At 43.0% G+C, this 22,335-nt stretch overlaps 1 protein-coding gene across 1 annotated transcript in view; it reads left to right on the top strand.

Annotated features, from left to right (window-relative positions):
* UMODL1 (uromodulin like 1) overlaps positions 1-22,335 on the top strand; it is an 83,318-nt gene that overhangs the window by 11,915 nt on the left and 49,068 nt on the right. The window contains 2 exon segments of the mRNA XM_042778998.1: positions 17,321-17,384; positions 17,387-17,422. Of these exon segments, the coding sequence (XP_042634932.1) occupies positions 17,321-17,384; positions 17,387-17,422 (100 nt within the window).

Raw genomic sequence — 22,335 nt, 5'->3', positions numbered from 1 at the left:
TGTCATGTAGCACAGCAGAGATGTGCTGCCCTTTTCTTGCCAGCAGAAATTTCTAATAATTGAATCACTGCAACGCTGAAATTTAGAGGCAAGACCTTTCAAAGGAAAAAAAAATATCAATATGCAACTAGTTGAACTTAGTGGCATGTCAAGACCACCCTGTCACTCCTATATTTTAAAAATAATTAATTTTTTTATTCTTTTGGGAAAGGTGATGAAGTTGTCTAAGTTGTCCTAATTCACTGTTCCAGTCACAGATTCTTTTGCAGCATTGTGATGGTTTTAAGCATAACCTCAGCAGCAGCTTCTTTTTGTGGTACAGGAAAAAAATAATTCAGACATCAAACTGATCCCAACTCAGTCTGCTAAATACTTTTTGAAGAGGACAGATTTTGAACCACTCCTTCAGCACAGGAAAACAGAATAAGTTTCATTTGTTTTCATAGCAGCTAATTGCATAATGTGATTTAGCTTGAATGCAGAGGGCTGGAAAGAATAAACAACTTAATGAGGTGCTGTGGGACTTGCCTTTATGATGCACATGCAAAGACTTGTTAAGGATAGAGGCTTAAAGTAAACTGATAAAAGCTTTTACAGGGTGTTTACAGCCTCTAGCTCAAGCACCCAACATGCAGGGAGCATGGATTGCACACAGTTACAACCTACTGTTTCCATTTCTTTTTTTTTTTTTCTCATCCTTATCATATTTGCTTTCAGTAAAAAAAAAGTGATGCTTAAAGAATGTAATAATCGTGGTTGAAAAGTGGGGTTTGCAAGATCAGGTTTCAACAGGTTGATGCAGTTCCATCGTATTAAATTTAAATATTAACACTGTTGAATCAAACACAATTCCTCTAGCAAGGGTTGTATCTTTGCATGGATGTGTTTATCCATTTATATATGCTTTTTTTGGTGCCTATATGTATTTGTTTAAATATACAAAGCAAATATATTTTTGTGTTTATGGATATGCACATATAGACATGCATGTATATAAAAATAAATGTATATAATGGCAGAGGCATGTAAAGGAGCAAACCTAAGCAAAACATTATTCTGCATTTAATATTCAGACTGATAGAAATGTAAAAAGGTGGAAGACAGAAGAGGGCCTAAAAGTAGATGAGATGAAAAAGACCTTTCTGTTTAGATAATCGTTAGTGCTGCTCGTAGGAATGCGGAGGAGATTTTCCAAGTGGACACTGAGTTGTGTGCTTAACCCTTGCCCTTTTGGGAAAACAGTCCTCTCACGTTTATTTTTAGACAGGTCTAGATAGAAAACCAGCCCATTTTGTTAGGGAAGAGGTAGTTGCATAACACAGGCATATGATTCTTCAAAATGTGGATGTTTGCTTTCAAAAAAATGAAGCTGGGCTTCCCATTTTCGTTGTTGGTGCAGCAGAAGGAAAGGGAATACAAGAATTAGTGGAATTTGACTTTGCCTACTCTTGATCATGTCTGCCTTGGAGTGTGTTTCAGCAGCATCTGACAAGCAAAAATGTTCTGACTAATCCTTCTTTTCTCTGCCTCAAGGAGCAGAGAATTACACACATTTTTTCAGGTGTACATCATCCTTTGTTGTGCATTAAACTCCGGGTAATTTGCTGAGTTTTTTGGCTGCTTCCTAGCTCTTGCTGCAGCTCTTCAGAGTGCAAAACTGCCTCAGCCATGCTGGTTTTGGCATGGAAATGTTGCTTGAGTTGTGGATCATATGAGAAATCCTTTCTTACTGGACGCTTGTTATCCATAAAATATCCTTGTTACCATGAGGAAACTTTTCTGTGTCCTTCCACAGCGTGAGGTTTCCACCTTGCTGGTTGGGAAACACCTTCACCACATCCTGAGGAAGCATCAAATACCAGCACTGACATCAGGGTGATTTTCTCAGACTGGTGATTAAGGTTTTACCCATCTGCTGCTGTTTATGAGCCCTCAGGGCTCATCCTGTGAACTTTTCCAGTGCCTAGAATTGTTCTTAGAATTTTTGTCCCTTTTGCTTCTGGAGGGACAAGGTCTATCAAAACCAAATCTTTTGCAAGCAGAGCATGATGTTGCTTCAATGTTTTTCTTTTTGGTTAGAAACAGGAGTATTTAGGCAGCGTTCATTTATTCTCATCATCAGCCAAGCTTTTGCATTCTTATTTAAGAAATTAACTGCAACAAAGGCATGGAAGTTTCCTAGACTGTCCTAAAGCCTTTTGTGACTTTGCCATTGGGTCCCAGTCCACCCACCCCATCAGATCTCTGAGGAGAGCAGTGAACCAAACAATAATGTGATAGATGCAGACTTATTTCATTTGCCTCCCACTTTTGAAGGCATGCACATCTCTTATCTCTCATTAAGCTGATTTCACTGATTCAGGTAATTAAATCAGCAGAGGTGCCTTTTGGAGGAGGCTGGCACACCCTTGGCTCCCACCTTTCCATAGGAATTTGAGGCCTTAGATCAGTTTGTGAGCTCTGTCTCTCACACTGGACAATGCTGAGTAGTTTTCAGAACATGATAGAAACTAATTGCAAAGATGGAGAGCGATGAAATATGTGTGCTGATATTTATACTTGGCATTTTAGAGATAAATGAATGTTAATCACAGCAACAGTCATGCTCTCATCATCCTTCAGTGGCAGCATTAGCATTATTGTATCCATAAACTGAAATTCCTGTCGTTGTCAGCAGCAAATAACAAAGAAAATCCTCCCTGCCTCAGAGCTCTTGCAGTCCAAATATCACAAAGGACAGGGTTGTGTGTCTCCTTAACCAAAGCCAGATGTTTGATTTCAAGGAGGGAATTAAAATCTATTTTCACTAGGGACTTTTTTCTCATGCAGAAGGTCAGCATGGGAGAAAGCATGCAGGAAGTTTCCCTACTGGCATTTGTGCTAATTAAGGGTGCAGAACAGATTCAGTAAATAACCCACTGCTTTCTCAAGCCAATAAACATTTTGAAAATCATCTCCTGTGAGCTTTACATATCAGCTCTCAATATCTGACAAAATAAGATTGGTTGTGGATTTTTTTTTTTCTTTTAGTTAATCAGAGTGAAATAATTTTAGTTGGGGTTTTTGTGGAAAGAAAAATCACAAAAATTCTTTTCCTTCTGTTTTACAGTGCATGGCCACATATTCCTCTTCACCTGAGAATGCCAAAACCTGGTGTGAAGTCTCTTGGCACTGCAAATCTGGGACTTCCTTGCCAGGCATCTCTCCTTTTTCCTGATCAGCTTTGCAAAATAGGTGACCCATGGTTTCTTTCATGGGTTACCAAACCAGTGATGCAATATATAATCTTTATTCTGAAGCATTTACATTTCTGCTTCTCCTTTCTGCAGTCTGGTATCATAAAGAAGCTGCCAAAGTTTGTGGCAGCACTCGATTCCGTTAGGAGGTAGGAATGATTTTCTTTTCCTGAGTACCTGGAAAATCCAAGAGTGCTGTCTAACTGAGGCACTCTGGAGAGGGTGTGGAGATTTCTTGGCATCAGAAGTGGAAATAGCAGTGCTGAGAAACCCCTGGGAGACAAAAGCTCTTCCCCAGGGTGGTGTGAAACTCCTGCTCTGAGGATGGAGCTGCACATGCTGGAGGTGCCCTCCCTGTGAGACACCTGTGGGCTTGTTCTGGGCTCCCAGTGCTGATGGAACAAACCCAGCTGGGGAGCCCTGGGCAAGCTGCAGCTCTGCCCTCCTCTGTTTCTGCAGCAGCTTCAGCTCAGCAGATGCTTCAGAGTGACTGGGTGGGTGAAACCAAATGCCCAGATTTCCATAAGAAATGTGTCAAAATGCAGAGTCAGAGCAGCAGCAGGAGCCTGGTGCTGCAGAGCCATCCCCAGGGTGGATTAGCCCAGCGCTGCCTTCTGGGTTTTTGTTCAGGCTTGGCTTGTTCCTGGCAGGCACCTGGTGCAGGGGCTCTTACAAGGAGTTTGCAGTCTTTATCTGGGGGAAGAGTATGAGCAAGGCCATGGAAAACACAGAGATGCTTTGATTTTAATTGCATGGATGATTTAGTATCAATCTAAAAAAAAATAAATTTCAAAGCAACAGTTACACTTGACAGCCAGCCAGGATTTTATTTTTAAAAAGGAGAAAAAAAAATGCATTTCCTCAGTGTGTAGAGTGAGATCTGTGATGCCACCAGTGAATTTTCTGTTTGTTCAGAACCCCCTCAAAGACACGGATTTGGGTTCATGACTTGCCTGACATAAATATTAAAACATGTATTCTTATCCTTGCAGCCCAATTTTCCCTGTACCTCAAACTTTCATTATATATTGGTTTTAATAATTTGTTGTTTCTGTCATCTGGAGCTTTTCTGCCCACTTTACTCCTCACTTCCTTTGTACTGAGTAATCCAGTATTTGTTCTGGGTTAGTCACAATTGCAGGTATGAACAGGGAGGAAAAAAGAAACAAAACACCTCCCTCAAACAACTTACTGTGTTCCTTCTTCTAAAAAATTCTATTTAGATGTTAGTATCTTAAAACCACGTTAAAATGTGCTGCTTTTTGGAAACCTGACCGAATTCCTTCTTCAGGATTCACACAGTAGGAGCAGGATGCTATCCCATACCTTGGCTGTATTTTAGAATCCCTAAATCCAGTGTTTCTGCTTTGAAGGGCTCCTCCTCCTTCTGCTCTGCTTTTAGTTGAGCTGCCTCAGGAGCACACACAACAACAGGTCCTTCAAAATGAGAAGCTTCCTATAAACTTTTAAATTTAATGCATCAATAAAAACTCTGACAGAAATTGTGAAACAACTTCTGGGGTTTGGACTATAGATTCACCTCTGAAACAACTTAGGAAAATCTCTCATAAGAAATGTGTGCTTGGGTCTGTGTCTGTAACTCTTAGCTGGCAGTGAGGGTTAGATCTTATGTTGACCAACAGCAAAAAGCAAATTGTGTGTTCTGGTTGGTTTATTCTGTGCTTCAGATCTGCTGAGCAGAGGCAGGTTTTGCATTTGTGTGCAGTAGATGGATTCACAAGTGGAATTTCCAGTTGCATGCACAACCCTCTGTCCCTCCCATGTGCATCTCAGCTGTATGCCAGATAGCATTTGGAGGGATAGAAAAGGTGAACTCATCCTTTTTCCCAGAGGAGCAGCAGGTGCCTTCAGTCCAAAAAGTGTCCCTGGCAGCAGCAAGGGCACAGCCAGTGAAGCAGGGCCAAACCTTTGGGCTGGTCACTGGTGCTTGCTGTGAGCCCTGTGGCATAGGGTGAGCCAGGATGTGGGATTGGTGTCAGAGCCCATTCCCAGAGCTTTCCTGCAGGGATCTGATGGCTGAGCCAGCGAGGCAGAGTGAGGAGGGGCTCAGTTCCAGCAGCAGCTGCTGACACAGGTCAGAGCCCCCCTGAATGGCACCTCCAGGTGGAGTGGCCCTTGTAAGCCCTGGGGGATGCTGAGCAGGAAACCCTCTGGCTCTTCTCCCAGTAATTCCCCCTCCCAGGCTGCTTTCCCTCAAACCCCCCTGAGTTTAGAGCTAAAAACAAGAAGCAGGCTATGTAATGTCTGGGATGGGATTTACTCCCCTGCAGCATCCCTAAATCATGGATGAGGTGTGATCACATCTCACCTCCTGCCCAGCTCCTGTTGGGATTCAGGGTGGGATCCTGCCCTGCAAGTGCTGCAGGGAACAAGAACTTCCCTGTGCTGGAATTGCACAACCTCCTCTGTCACAGCAGCAGGGCCAGGCAGAGGTTCAGCGTGACCTCTGCCTGACTCATGTTTTTCCCTCCTGTTACCAATAAGAACTTTTTCCTCATGAGTCACTTTGAAACAGTTTGTGTGTGTTCAGGGAAAAAAAAAAAGAAACAACAAACCCCAAAGATTTTCTGAGGAACTGTTTGTTGGTGAGACAGAACAAATCACTGGGTACTGTCAGGGGCTGTTCTGCCTGCACAGTTCAGTTAATGAGCTCCTAGGGCTGTCAGAGATTTTTTTTCACTGTCATTTGTGTATGTCCCTTCATTTTAATGTTTTCTTCTCTGAAATGCAACAGTGAAAAACACCAGTGCTACTCTTCCACTCTTTGGATGCCTGAAGCTCAGGGAAACAATGACCCCATTAAAAATTTGCCAGTTTAGCTGTGCCCATCCTAACACAGACCTAAAATGTGGCAAAACTGTATTTGTTCTCTTCCACTTTCTTCTCAGGTGACATAAACAAAAGCAAATTTTTACTGTTGTAGCTGTGACTCTTAAAAGGTCTTAAATACTGGGATTTCTGCCCCCTCCCATCCCCTTGGTTCTTAGCAGTTGCAAATTTGACCTGTGTGACTCACAGCCCAAGAGCTCTGGGGCAGTGGCAGGGAATTTACAGTAATTTCACGATTATAAACTGCACCTGATTATAAGCCCCATGTTACAATACAGAGTGTGATAAAAGGTATCTGTTCTGTCACCATCTGTTGAGAGTGGGGGCAGTGATCCTGATCTCCATGCGAGATATTCTGCTAATGGGCCATCCATTGAAACCAGGCAGGGCATTGTTCTTTATCTTTTCACAACCCATCCTTCCTCCAACCAGGCATTTTCTGCTCATGGCCATTGAGTCCCACTGTGGCACTGATAAAATTACTGCATCCCATTGGGAGTTGCTCCAGCCAGGGGGAAGAGCCCAACATTTCTTACCAAGATAAAAACAGAGGTTTTGGGACACTAAGGGAGCCCCTTTCTCCACTGGACTCCAGAGGAAAACCGGATTTCTCCACATCCCCACTGGAGCTCCAGAGGGAAACTGCACCTTGTACAGGAGCACTGCTCCAACTGAGCCACATCTGTCACTGCAGGAGGATGCAGCCACCATGGAATGGGACTGCTGCCAACACCCTGCCTGACGGGTGTCAGGTTGTACTCTGACTGTGTCAGGGTTTGGGGTTTGTTTCTTTGTAGTGCTGTATTTCTATTTTAATTTCCCTGGTAAAGAACTGTTACTCCTAATTCCCATATCTTTGCCTTAGAGCCCCTTGATTTCAAAATCATAATAATTTGGAGGGAGGGAGTTTACATTCTCCATTTCAAAGAGAAGCTCCTGCCTTTCTCAGCAGACACCTGTCCTCCAAACTAAAACAGCAACTTTTCATTCTTTGTCCATATATAAGCTGCACCTGATTATAAGCCACATTTTGGGTTTGGACCAAAATTTCAGTCAAAATGGTGCGGCTTATAATCGTGAAATTACTGTAAGTGCCTGGGATCACAGACAAGCATTTCAACTCTGAGACCTGAGTAGTTCCTGAGAAATTATTTTCTCTGTAAGGAGTAGACATTAAGGTGTTCATTATATGTATTCATTTTTCAGGAGCAGGAATAAGTGTGTATCCTGATGGCAGGAATTATTTGGGCTTTTTTGTATTTGGCTGCACAAAGGTTATTTCTGGCTAAGTCAGCCTGTTCCTCTCTTCTAAGACCCATTGGTCTTGCTGATTGATTTAAGACAGTTTTGACAGATCAGCTGCAGGCTCAAAGACAATTAAGTTTTTGTGGTTTTTGTGAAGTTTGGGAATGTAGAAGAGGGAAGAAACCTTAGCACTGCCCCACTAAGGGAAAGACTGGCTTGAGCTGAACCCTTGCTAAACATCTGAAATGCCACAGCAGGAGCAGTTTTAAGACTGCCCTGATGGTGAGACAAAATTCACAGGGCAGAAAATGAAAAACCAGAAAATGCAGTCATGATGCAGACATCAGATGGAAATCAGGTCTCTGAACTGCTTGTCCCTTCATTGGCAGCATGGTTTTGGCTTTGCCTTCCTGACCTGGATTTGTTTCCACAGTGAGACCTTCAGGACTGGTGAATGGGCTCCATCCATCCCTACAGCCTGCTGTGGCCATAGCCTGCACTTTCTCAGACAGGCTGGAATCAGGCTGAGCCTGGTGAGGTCTCTTAGCATTTACTGACAGCTGATTTTGAGAGGTTTTTGAGTGGCCAGAAGGTGGAGGGAGGTGGTTCTGCCCCTCTTCTGTGCCCTCATGAGACCCCACCTGGAATGCTGCACCCAGCTCTGGGGTCCCCACATTGATAGCAGTACTACATATTAGTGGCTGGCTTCTTTTTTATTTTGCTTTCACTCAGAGTCAGGATTGAAACTCAAGGGATGGATTTTTTTTGTTAGGGCTTAGTTATTTATTAGATTTTATTCATAGTACAGAGAGTTTTGCAACACTTCTAGCTAATAAGCTAGTCAGTGGAGGTGAATCTAGCTAGCTACAAGGTCTTTTAAAGGCTAACTATTTAATTAAAAACTAATATTTATATTATTTATATTTTTGACCTAATAACCAAACACCTGTGACCTGCACTGTGGTACTAACCATCCAATCCAAAAAGTACTACCTGAAATCATGGAGAAGGACAGAAGGAAGAAGGAGACAACACCCCAAATCCTCCATCTTGTCCCATACCTATTGCTATATTCTAAAACCCCAAATTCCAAACCCTTCACCATGTGAAATCACACACTTCTATTTAACTACACACCTGTGATTTTAACTCCATCACTCGAATTTGGAACCTTCTCCAAGGCCTCAGGTCACAGCAGTGTTCTCCAGGGGGTCAGTGCCAGACAGCACAGAAAGTTTAAAACTCCCAGATCTCAAGATTCCAACACCATGAGAAGGAACCTCCCAGGGTGTACCCAGAGGAGGCAATGAAGATCAGGGGGCTGGAACACCTCTGCTATGAAGGCTGAAGTGCTAAAATAGCTGGGGTTGCTCATCCTGGGGGAAAGAAAGCTTTGGGGAAAACTTAGAGCACTTTTCAGTGACAAAAGGGGGCTTATAAAAAGGAAGGAGATGTATTATTTTATATGGCTGAGAAATGAGGGGAAAAGGGGAAATGTTTTTAAACTGTTTTAAAATTAGATATATGGAAGAAATTCTTTACTGTGAGGGTGGTGAGGCCCTGGCACAGGTTGTCCAGACAAGTTGTGGATGTCCCACCCCTGGGAGTGTTCAAGGCCAGGCTGGATGAGACTTGGAGCAACCTGGGATAGTGGAAAGTGTCCCTGCCCAAGGCAGGGGTTTGGAATAGGAGGAGCTTTAAGGTTCCTTCAGCCCAAGCCATTCTGTGATTCCATGATTCTAGGTTAAATGATTTAATAGTTCTCAAGCTTTAGATCCTATTCATCTGCAGGAAGATGTGCTGGCTTCTGAAGCACAGAGCAGTTTTTGTTATATTCCCAACGATATATTCCTCAAATATAAATTCCCAATGAGCCCATAGTCCTGTTCCCCTCATGCATATCAGTCTGTCTGGAAATGTCATGACCATTTTCTGCCTCTGAAATAATGATTTCTTTATAGACAAAATAATACAAAGCAAGAAAGAAATGTTCCAGCAATGACCTTTCTGTGTTAAACCCCTTGCCTAGAGAAGATCAGGATCTTCTAAGTGGCTAATTAAATCAGAAGTGAATCTGTCTGAAGCAATAAATGCTGAAAAAGTATGATGAGAAAGCCTGCTGTCAGCCACAATATTTCAATTACTGATAGTACAGTCTAGGAGAGTCAAATCCCATCTCCAAAAATCTGCTTCTTGATCCTGTAACATTATCCACAAATGGATTTCGATGTGGCTTTTACCCCTTCCTTGTATAAATGGCAAACTTTAGATCAGTTTAGACATTAGAAATGTAACTGCAGAAAGTATAAACAACAGAGCTGGGAGAACTGATCAGCTCCAGACTGTGCCAGGACAAGCTGCAGTCCAGCTCACTTCCAGCACCATGCAACCAGGGTTTTTATTCTGAACATCTTTTTCCTTCTCTGTTCCTCTCTCCACTTCCTCACCACCAAAGAGAGAGTGGGCAAATCTTCTGCTGGAGTCCTGAGATAGAATCACAGAATTATTGAGGCTGGAAAAGACCTCCAGGGTCATGCAGTCCAACTTTGATTCTCACCTTGTCCCCATCCAGAGTACTGAGTGCCACATCCAGGTGACACCTCCAGGAATGGGGACCCCAAACCTCCCTGGGCAGCCCCTGACAGTGCTGACAACTCTTTCCATGCAGAAATTCCTCCTGGTGTCCAACCAGAACCTCCCCTGGAGCAGCTTGAGGCTGTTTCTTCTTGTTCTGTCACTTGCTCCTTACTTAAAAGGGTAAGGGAGAAAAGACCAACAATTTATCTGTGAAATACAATGATGGTAGCTAAAAATGTAGTAATGTGGTCATCCATGCATGTACAGATGTTCAGTTACCCAAATTATTGATGAATCTGTAGTTTCCCTGCAGGAGACTGTGTTGGCTTGTGCTGAGCAAGTGCAACTCATCTCAGCATGTGCTGCTGCAGGGGGTGCAGGACATAATCTTCAACTCTCTGCAATTAATACAGGACAAGAATGTGGCTGGCAGATGTGAAAAGGGCTGCTCAGGGCACAGGATGCGTCCTTAATTGCCTGAGTGGTCTTTTCTAGTGTCTGCATTACTGAAAAAAGGAAATTGCTATGAGCCTAACTGATGCTAACTGAAGAAATAATGCTGATATAAATCAGAACCTCAAAGAATTTGCAAATTGGGAGGTAAATCCTGAAATACACATGATTTCTGTATCCATTTCTTGTTTGGATTAACCTTCCACTGACTTTTCTCAAATTTTTTATTTGAGAAGGGGGTTTTGCACATTCTGTATTTAGGAACCATTTAATTCACTGTTGCAATGGAGTTCCAACTCAGATGCAATCCAATTCCCATGTCAGTCTGGCATCACCTATATTTGAAATTGGATAAAACTATACTTCTTTATAGGAGGGACCAAGTAATTTCTAAGGGCTAAAGATCTGGTTTTTGTTAGTGCTAGCAAAAAAAGATTCAACCAAGATATTTTTCCTGAAAATTTAGGTAGTTTAAAAAAAAAAATCATGGAGAGAAATATTTATATTTGAACATTGAATTTCACAGACTTAAGGTCTCTTTCTTATGATTATTTATTTATTAGTGTGGTTTTTAAGTCAGATGGAATTCTCTGTCCAGCCTTCAGCCAGGGGCTTCTTCTTGCCTTCCTGACAGGAGATGTAAGTGGTGCATCTGTGGATAAAGCCTGGAAAGACATCCTGGTGCTAAGGTGCACATTTTCCTTAGAGCAGAAATGTTTCCACATCAATTTTTTTTAAATTAAAAAATATATATATTGAAGCATTCAACAATACTGATTTTCTTTTCTTTCTTTTTTTTTTTCTATTTTTTTTCCCCTGTGCAAGCTTTATTTTTCCTTTGTTTTTCTTCCTTTTAATTTTCTTTTCCCCTTGATGAGCTTGATATTTGCTCTTTCAAACCAGAAGAGCAGCTCCCAAGTGCCTCAATGCCACACAAGGCTCCAGCTGTGCTACCTGAACATTCCCAAATGAGAGTGGTTCCAGATCCCTTTCAGCCACATGAAACTGTCTGCAGCACTGATACAAATTTAAATGCTTCTCTGAACATATTGCCTCAGCTCTGAGAGCTGTACCTGTGATTTTCCATCCTTTAGTGTCAGCTCACAAAACACCATCCTGTGTTCACTCCTTGTCTTTGCCTGAGCCAAGTGACATTGCACTGAAGTTATTGTCATGTGTTGGAAAGCTGCAGGCACATCTATCTTGGGAATGTGCCTTGATTATTCAGACAACGAAAAAAAAATATTTTTGGTTTCTCAGACCTGATTCACACCCTGCTTAACAAGGTTCTTGATTGCCTGGCATTGCTCTGTCTTAGGGGATGCTGGAATTGCAGTGAAATGAAATGAGGAGCACAGGGACAGCAACTGGACAAGCAGCCTAAACTCAGGAATAAACATTCATATGGATATTTGCTTTTACTCTTAGGCACAGAATTATAGACCTTCAAAGTAGCACCACCTGATGTGTGGACAGGAACTGAATTCAAGATGTTTGTACCTGGTGTTTGAGGTGTGTAAGTCTGGCTCCCAAATGTTGAGTGTTCAAGGTGTGAGAGGGAATAAGTGCTCTGAAGAATAAACAGAGACTAAACCAGCAGTTGTAAAATGCCTTTTTCTCAAAGTCAGGCCAGGGGAACCAAGTGGAAGAGGCAGAAGAGGCAGATTCCCCAGAGAGAACACGAAGGAGAGAGAACCAGCAAAATTCCCAGTGGAGCATCTTTGTTTCTGTTGCCAGCTGTTATCACCTCCCTGCAAAAGGTAAAAAAACCCAGAGCACCTTTTCCCCTAATCCAAAAGCTGCTGTAAGGACAACCAAGCTCTGCCACCCTGGAGACAAAGGGACAAGAAAGGTTTATCCAGGATGGGCCCTACAATGGCCAGGATCACTCTTATTTCTGTTCTCATCCTCTGGGCAGCCATGCAGGGAAGGGGAGATGAAATTACAGGTGAGTGATGCAAACCTGGCCAGAGCACAGCTTAGTTTGGATGTTGGGTAGATATTTATTTGAAAGAAACCTGCCAAGGTTGCCACTCTCTGTAGAACTGGCAATGTCCCAGTGATCATTTAAGGATCTTCTGTTGATAATTGAACAGAGAAAATCTAACCAAGCAAAACCAAAACCTTTGTCCCCAACCTTTCATCCCCAGGCAAAAATCCTTGTCATTTCCTTTGTGCCAGACATTAACAAGGAGAATTTCTGCTTTGAATTCAGTATTGTGCTAATTTTTATGAAAATTGTCTTAAAAATAAGCTTTAGCAGGAAATGATGTAGTAATGTGCCTGGCAAATTCCTAGGGGTGCATAAGATGCAGCTGTAGGAGACATGCTTAAATTTCATCTGTGGCATGGGCTGTAATTTTGAAAAACCCTAACCCAACTGTAACTGCTAAATGAAACCCTCATTTACTTTTTGTTTCTGGTTTGATTCATTTAGATGAGAAAATGTTGTGATTTTTGAGTGCTCTTCATTGCTTTTCTTTACTTGAGTGGTTTTGTGAGTCTCAGTTAAATACAAACCATATTTCTTAGAACCTTGGAGACTTTTCTGTTATTCTGTCAGAGCCACAGCTTAAAAGAGGTTTGCAGAGATTAGGGGCAATAGAGCTCCCATCCTAGTGCCATTTAAAGTAAATGGTGTTGACTTTAAAATTTGGAATTTGTAGAAAAATCGAATCTCTGATCCATTTTTTTTAAATGTTTTGAAGCTTTTACATTTCAAAACTGAGCTTGAATCTGCCCTCCATTAATCTGTTCCAGCAGTTTATTTTTAAGGTTGTGTCAAGATAAGAAAGGGGTTTTATCTTGCAGTCTTACCCTCTCCAGTGAGGAAAGATTTTGCAGATCCCAGCTCACAGTGGCTCCTGTGGCACCTGAGTGGTGAAGTTTCCAGAATTGCAGCTCTGTCTGTGGCATAAATGCTATAAAACATTTTTATTGCTGTTTTTTTTGGTTGTGCTCTCAGCTCTGATCTGGGTTTAACCTTGAGTTTCAAGGAGCCTGTTCCTGTGCAGCCTTTGCTTCCAGGCTATCCTCTCAGTGTTTGTTTCTATTAATAAAGGGTTTGCTTTAATTGTTTATGCTCTTGCTTAACATTAAAAAAAAATGTTATTTTCCCTGAAAGCTGGTGGTTTCTGAGACAAAATTCTCAAATCCAGAAATGATAGGTGTAACATATCCATTCTAATGGCAGGTGACTCCTTCTGCTGTGCCATTGACTTCAGCTTTGAGTCTTTGAGAACAACAGCCAGTGCATTTTAATTCCATTTGATTGTGCCATAATCCCATGGAGGGGAGCAATGAGAACAGAAAGCCAATTTGCTAAAGAGCCCAGATTGATCCAAGCCACATTGCTCAGCAGCAAACTGCTGTCAGCAAAATAATTGAACTCTGTGAGTGTCAAAGCTTGTTTTGAACAGTATGGAAGTGATGGATGGGGCAAAGGTTGGTGGTGCTGCACCTTCCCCTGACACCTTCAGTCCAGCTTCCTGCACTGAGGGCATCTTTTTGTACCACCACAGCCTTGTCTCAGAGCTTCTCTTTAGGCTTTGGTAGCCTCATTCTATACCTACTCTGTGTGTGTATATATATATGTATGTGGTATCAATGTTTAAGTATGAAATATGACTTCGTATCTGCTCTGACAGCTGTAGCTTCCAATTATAAACTGTGTCTAATTCTACACCATCTTATTCTCAGTTTCATACCTGTATTTATGTTGCACATTGCTGTAGAGACTAAGCCAGCTCAGCTGACACTGGAATTTTTAGCTTTCCAGTGCTACGTCCTTGCTGCAGCCTCAGCTCTGCACGGACAGCACGAATCCTCAGTGCTCTCCTTACTCATTTTTTCCCTTCCAGTCCCTGCTTTGCTCTTGCCAGGCTTTACATGAGCTCTGGAGAAAAGGAGGGATCATAGGGATGAGGAACAAGGCTGAGGTCTACTCCCCTCTAACCTGATTTTATACTATAGCAGTCTGATTCCTTCATGCAGGAGTTTCTCTTCCTTGTTTTCATAAAACAATATTTGTCTTGCTTGTGCCTCCTTCCTGGTCACAAGAGATGTTTGTGCACTTTCTCCAGGGAAAGGCTATAACCAAAATTATTTAGGTATTAATTCTGTTCCACTCTGGTTATTTAGCCATTCAGGTTACAAACTAATTTTAAAAAACCCAGAAAAACAAATAAAAAAGCATAAGCAAGATTTTCCTCCCCCCACACCTACATGCCTAGAAGCATTTGCAGAGAAAGGTATTCTTGGAGCAGTCTTAACACATGGCAAGGGAATGCTTTCCAAAATGCAATGACAGCTGCCTGCTTCTCGTCAGGCACTTGTGCCTCATGTGAGGTGTTAATGGATCAAACCCACTGAATAAAAAGCAGCCCTTGATCTCTGATTCCTGCTCCAGAACCCACGTTTGTTTTCCTTTCCCATTCTCCCAGAGTTATCCTGAAGTTAGCCAGAGGGAGAGGTCACCTTGCTCTCTCTGGCTCAGTTCTTCCCCTTCCTCCATCCCAGCCTCTGGGATCCTCTCCTGCCCCAGGCAGGGTCTGGGTTTGAGCCAGGCTTTGAGCCAGGCTTTGAGACAGTCTGAGTGTCTTCCTGTGCCTCTTGGCCACCTCCTTCCCCTCCCTGCTCAGGGACAGAGGGCATCCCTGGTGCCTGTCAGGGCTGTGGGCACCTCCCAGGTCTGTCCCAGAGCCTCAGGGAGCAGACAGAGGTGCCCTGCCCAGGAGAAGGAGCAGGGACTGGGGTTCCCAGCAATGCCCTCACTCTCAATATTTTCCTGCTGAGCTGCTCCAAGCAGCAGCACAGATTCCCTGGAGCCTGCTGGGAGCTCTGACACTGCGCTCCCTGGGCACAGCCCAGCATCAGCTCTGCCTTTTGCTGCAGCAGGAAGGCACAGATGAGTGAGGCACAGCAGGGCTGGGCTCCCACAGGCCATTTCTAGACACCAAGTCTATTCCACGTTTTCTTCTGCACTACAAATGGATTCTCCTCTTCAGAGCTCTTTTTCTAGTCCTGCTCAAATTGCACAAATGTCTTTTGTTTAGCTGGAAAGCTAAATGTGATAAAAGCACAGGATGCCTAAAAGCCTGATAATTTTTTTTTTCTTGAATTGTTTTAACATGTTTCATGTTTTCAGGCAGGAGATAAGTTGTACAAATAAGATAAGCTGTAAGTGTTTTAATTCTATGCCTGTTGTGCATATTGTGTTAGCTTCAGTCTGTCTGTTGTTTGACCTTCATGCCCTCAGAGCTCAGAAAAAAAACCCAGTCCTGCTATATTTGAATCTCTGCAGCTAATTCATATTTATCCTTATTAAAGTTTCTTCTGCTTTGGCTGGAGGATGATACAGGCATTTTAATTCCATCTGATCTGCTTCCCAAATGGGGCACAGGGTGACTCAGCCCCTCTGGCTTCTATAACATCTCATTAGGAGCCAGCCTGATGTCTGTGACATGACTGTAGGTTGCTTACTGCTAATTCTTAAATTCCATCTGCTTTTGTTGCTGTTTTGAGGGTTTATTTGTGTTGCTTGATGTTGGGGTTTTTTCCCTATCCCCACTGAAGTATTTCAGTTTCAAGTAAAGCACGTAACAAGTTCGCTCCTCATCAGAAATGGTTTCAGAACTCTGGAAGCTGAGTGATGTTGGAACCCTGGTCACTGAGAATTTGAGACTTTCTGTGGTCACTGAGAATTTGAGACTTTCTGTGCTGACAGGCACTGACCCCCAGGAGAACTCTGCATTTGACCTGAGGCCATGGAGAAGCTTCCAGAACTGAATGACAGAACTGGGATTATGGGTGTGCAGTTTGAATAGAAGTGTGTGATATCACATGGTGGAAAACCTAGAGTTTAAGGTTTCAAATATAGTAATATATAGAAAGCAAGATGGACGTTTTAGGGTAGAGGTTCGTCCCTCTTCATCACCTTCTTCATGGGTTTGGGTGATATTGTGTCACTAGGTAGAAAATTCCACATTGCAGGCCATGGATGGTTGGTAATTGGGTTAAAAGTAAAAATAATTTAGGTGGCATTTCATAACTGGGCAGTTTACCCTTAAAAGGCCTTGAAGAGAGAGAGACAGAGCTCCATCCCCAGACCTGTGTGGAATTATGCAGTTAATGGCCAGTCAGTTACCACTGACTTAATTTATACTCAAAGTCAATTAGCCACTGCAGGTTTCCAGTGGTGTGATCAACAAGGTCTGCTACAAATGCAGAGAGGCAGATCTCCAGGAATACCTTTTGTGTCAGATACCTGAAGTGCTTCCCAGTGATGTATGAGTACCCAGCTTTAGCCTGGGGTGATGTCTGAAGGATGTCTTATTCCAGACATCTACTGTGACTCATCTGCCCTTGAGTTCCTGAGCCTTTGTTCCCTTTGTAGTCAGTGGAGTGATGAAGGCTTTGGCAGCAGGAGCCTGGAGTGGGATTTTCAACTACTTGGATGAGTCTGCCCTGGAAGTGCCTATTGTGCTCTACTCTTAATTCATATTAACATATGTAAATTTCCTTAATATTGAGTTAAATTGCTCTTTTTCCACCTGGAACCTGAAGGCACCAAGAACTCTTTGAATTTTCTGCCAATCTTCCTTCTTTCATGACCAAAGTGATGCCTATGACAAGCAGTCACTACCAATTCTTTCTTGTGTCTGTTTTTTGAAGTGATGTTCCTCCCAACATCAGCCTTCCTGGAAATCATTCATCTGTGTTGGATCTGTCACTGCTTTCTTCTAACACTGTTTTTCACTGGATACTGCAGGGAACTTCTGCTCTGGGGTGACAAAATGCTGATCCCTTTCTTTCCTGTTTCTATTTCCTAGAAAAAAGGAAATACCCTTTGCTAGGGTACCACCCTGACCAAAAGTGTGTTTAAAATGGTTGCCTACCAAAAGTCCTATGAGAAGAACACATCCTGTGGAGGGTGGATCCCATGGATGGTGTGAACCCAGACACACCACAGAAGAGAATTTCACAGTGCTGAGGTCCCTGAAACCATCACTCTCAGAGATTGCTGTGAGGATATGAACAAGTTGGACTCTACTGCTCTCCAGGTAAGTTTTAGTCAGATTAAGAGGAAATAAATGCTTCTTATGGAAGAAGATTCACTTCAGCTGAGATGTGTAAAGTCTTAATTCAGGGCCATAGGTTCCTATTCACTAAATAAATGTGTTTAAAAAAATGTGCAGTAAATTTTGTCCAACATGGCAAGGAGTAGACAGAGTAGATTAAAGCTCTTGATTCTTGCTCTTTGCCACCTCTAGTCACAAATTCACCAAACTTGCAGGGGGGCCTGAGGAAGGCTCCTGCTGTTAGCCCTCAAGGGCTCATTACCTGGCCAGGTTCAGGCCAATATCCTGGCCAAGAGCAATAATTCACTGTCTGAGCCTGCCTGCATTTACACTAGGAGCTTTCTCCTGAAAAGTATTTCAGGATGCACTTGGGATAACATCTCCTCTGATGTGGAGCAAGGCCTGTTCCAAGAATGCAAACCCAGTTTTGGTTCACATTTAAAACAACCTGTGACTTCAAGGCAACTTGATACCAGACGTTTTCCAACCAAAATTACACTAGGACCCATTTTCTTAGGACTTGCTTCGTTACCTATGGCTGTGTGGGAGGTCTGAGGAACTTTTTGGTGGATCTGATCTAACACCTGAATGTTAATAAGACTCAGGAAGAATTACAGTAATTTCATGATTACAAGGCACACCTGATTATAAGCCGCAGGTTACAATACAGAGTGTGATAAAAGGTATCTGTTCTGTCACCATCTGTTGAGGGTGGGGGCAGTGATCCTGATCTCCCTGGGAGATATTCTGCTAATGGGCCATCCATTGAAACCAGGCAGGGCATTGTTCTTTATCTTTTCACAACCCATCCTTCCTCCAGCCAGTCATTTTCTGCTCATGGCCATTGAGTCCCACTGTGGCACTGATAAAATTACTGCATCCCATTGGGAGTTGCTCCAGCCAGGGGGAAGAGCCCAACATTTCTTACCAAGATAAAAACAGAGGTTTTGGGACACTAAGGGAGCCCCTTTCTCCACTGGACTCCAGAGGAAAACCGGATTTCTCCACATCCCCACTGGAGCTCCGGAGGGAAACTGCACCTTGTACAGGAGCACTGCTCCAACTGAGCCACATCTGTCACTGCAGGAGGATGCAGCCACCATGGAATGGGACTGCTGCCAACACCCTGCCTGACGGGTGTCAGGCTGTACTCTGACTGTGTCAGGGTTTGGGGTTTGTTTCTTTGTAGTACTGTATTTCTATTTTAATTTCCCTAGTACAGAACTGTTATTCCTAATTCCCATATCTTTGCCTGAGAGCCCCTTGATTTCAAAATTATAATAATTTGGAGAGAGGGGGTTTACATTCTCCATTTCAAAGAGAAGCTCCTGCCTTTCTCAGCAGACACCTGTCCTCCAAACTAAAACAGCAACTTTTCATTCTTTGTCCATATATAAGCCACACCTGATTATAAGCCGCACTTTGGGTTCAGACCAAAATTTCAGTCAAAATGGTGAGGCTTATAATCGTGAAATTACTGTAATCACCTTTGTCTAAAGATGGATGCTTTTTCCCCTTCCCACATCAGAGTTACCTGTTGTCAATCAGAAATTCCCAGTTTTATCAGAACTTGAGACACAGATGGAGAGGATTCCTTGGGGAAAAGGAACTTTCTTTTTCCAGTGGATAAATTGGTCTGCTTTTAAGCTGAACAGGCATCTGGAATTATCTAAACCAGCACTGAACTGTTCTGTCATCCAGAAAAGTTCGGCAGGGCACAGTTTTTTCAGTATGACATAGCATTTTCTCTATTTCCACTTTTCAGTATGGACCTGGGCACGTACATGATCTCACACAGGAGCAGCAGATTGAGAGGAAAGGTCTTGTTGCACTTCTGCTCCTTGTTTTGGGTCATAAGACTTGGGTGACTCAGATCTGTGGGAATGTCCCCAAACCTGCTCCTGGATCATATAACGTGGCATGAGGGGGATGAGCCATATGTCCTGTCATGGGATCTGTCAAGAACAATGTGTCCATCCCACATTTCAGTTGCTTCAGAGCTGTGGAAAAAGTACTTCCAAACTTTTTTATTCCCCAGGCATTTTCTCCACAGTCACAGGTAAAATATTCTGTCTAGCAGGATTTTAACAGAAGGATGGCAACACAAAAATGGTTGATTAAAGCATAATTCCTAATTTACTGTATCCTGCTCTTGTTTGGCTCCATGGCTGTTGTGGAGTCCCAGCAAAGCAGAATTTGAGCTGCAGGTTACTGTGAGCCCAAGCACATTTGTCAGACAGGTAAAGGATCATCTCTATTTTCCAAGCATCAGTTTCATGCTGGGGAAAATCTCCAGTACATCTAATTATGGTTGAAAAGAAACTTCAGTGAAGTCTTTTGGATATACAGACATGTGCATACATGTGTGCCTGTAAGTATCAAATGGCAATCAGGGAAAATGGCTTTTTAAATTCTGAACTACAAGGAAAGAGCTGTACAGCTAAATGTGGAAAAGTCACCATGGTTGTCACTGTTTCCACAAGAAATTCTCTGAAAATCAAGACAATCTTCTTGTATGGAAAAAAAAAAAAAAAAAAAGCATCCTGGTAACGCTTGAAATATTTTTTTCCCAGTATAATTCCGTCTCTTAAAAGCATCTCTAGGGATATTTTAGGCTTGAGAGCTGTTGATGATTCTGTTTCATCTAACATGAACAAATCTGTAAATCTCTTGTAAAGCTTAGCTGCAGAATTTCCACCCTGCCCTTGCCATGTTGCTGATGGGCATTCTGGGCAAGTTTGGCCATGAAATACTTTGGTCACCCTGACACTTTTTCCTGTCAAAGTTAATTTGGGAATATTTAAAACCATGTAAGGATTTCTATGGCTTCTAGGTGATTTCCATGTTTACATTATTCTGGTATCTTTGCTTTTCAGGGCATTAGTCATAAATTCTGTGAATGGTAATGCACTGTCTAGACACAGTCTTAAATAAATGATGAGAAGAGAAACTGGAACTGCAGAAATTACTGCACAGCACACTGTTGAACTACTGTTATTTTCTTCTTGATGTTATCCATGCTGGTGTGCTCCCCATCCTGCCAGGAGTGGAAAGGTCTCCATGACCTTTCACAGCAGCCTGTTCCTGGCCACTCATCACCTTCTCTTCCTAGAAGGAAACAATTACCCCTGCCTGGGATATGGCAGGCCCTGCTTTTGTTATTGCTTTGCTGTTGGGAAAAAACTGTCTAGATCACTGGTCAAAGTGTTCTGGTAGTTGTCACTACTTGTGTGTCTGTCCATTGGGATAGTGTTACAGGTACACACAAAATGACTTTAACATTTTAAAATAGCAGCTGGAAAGTTAAATATCTAAAGTTAGGAAGGGCTGGAATTAATTCTTAAGGCAGAATTAAATAAACCAACCTTTGTTTTCTCTCCTTTTGGCCATGCATGCAGATCAGTGAACTCTTAATTACCTGATCCAGCATTTCCCAGTGCCCAGGGATGATGGAACCCTCTGAGGAGCTCCCTGTGTGCCATCCTGACCTCCACATTCAATGCTCTGCCCAGCCTCTCACTGAGCAGAGAATTATTTATCACCTCTTAAGGTGATCCTGGGGGATCCACAGGCAGCAGTTTGTCTTCACAGAGGCTGTGGGAACCTTCTGTGTCTTTCACAGAGGGGCAACTGAGCTGCAGAGAAACTGAGATCAAACCATTCTGTGTTGGTTTCAGATACCTTCAGTGCAGTTTAAATTTTTTCATAAATTCATTCTGATTTTTATGGTGCTTAGTGCTGCTTTTAACCACTTGTATGGTTGAGGCACGGGGCTGCAGGTCAAGCTCAGGGACTGTGAAACCCATGGCTCTGAAAGGTTGTTTCACCATATAAAACTTCTCCCAGCATCTTGTCTTTTAGGTAGAGATGGGATGCAGTTCTCCAGGCTTGTTTCCAGCTGCCTGAGTGGAAGGTATGGTTATTTCTCCTGGTGACTGGCTTGCTGCCCACTTTCCAGCATAAGATGAAAGCAGAGAGCTCCTTATCTGCCATCTAACCCTGCCTGATCCCCAGCTAGGGAGGGAAAGAGTGCATCAGCACACGATGAAGGCTGGCTTTTAAGCACTCATGTACAAAAATACCTTGAAATAAGAAGGTCCAAGACAATTTTAATTGTAGTTTCTTGAGAGCACTTGATTTGCAATGTTAAAGTCATGCTTTAATCAGTGTGCCTCATATGGACAACTTCTAAAGGTTTTCAGAACAACTACAAAGTAAAAAATGCTCATTGTAGGTGTCCAAGCAGCTCTCAGCAGGGCTGGGACCTTCAGAGCTGGCATGCAGATGTTCCCATGCTGTAACCAGAGCAGCAGGAGCTGAGGCACAGCTGTGCCAGGGCAGCACTGCAGCATCAGCCTGGGTGGGAAGGTGCCAGAATGTCCTTTGGGACTTCACCCAGAAGCAGGGGGCACTGGCTGCCCTGCAGTTTGTGTCCCTGGTGTGCCCCCAGCAGCTGCAGAAAAGGGATTATCAGCATCCCTGCCTGTTCCCACAGGGAATCCTGTCTGGGAATTGCTTTGTCCCTTTTTGAGCCCACTGAAGCTGTCTCTCTCCACACCCCCTGTGCTGACAAACTGCAGAAGTTCCCTCCTGTTTGGGTAAAGGAGTTATTTAATCCATTTTATTATTGTGGGTTCTGGTGAAAACCATCACCACCTTCACCTTTCCCCCTGCCTTTGGGATTTTATAAACCTTGATCACATCCCCCTCAGCCTTCTCCCCTCCAAGGCAAAAGCAACACCCTGGAAGGGTGTTAAATATTTGTCAGATGCTGCAAATCAGCACAAATCCCAATTAAACCCCTGGAGAAGCAATCAGAATGGAAAGCCTCCACCTGAGCAAGTAAAGCCTACCAAACCCAGGGTTGTACGATGAAAACTGCCAGCCTGCCTTTG

The sequence above is a fragment of the Catharus ustulatus genome, chromosome 2 (assembly GCF_009819885.2).
Source record: "Catharus ustulatus isolate bCatUst1 chromosome 2, bCatUst1.pri.v2, whole genome shotgun sequence".
Lineage (NCBI taxonomy): Eukaryota > Metazoa > Chordata > Aves > Passeriformes > Turdidae > Catharus > Catharus ustulatus.
Note: the sequence above shows the minus strand (reverse complement) of the source record. Positions and strands in the feature narration are given on the sequence as shown.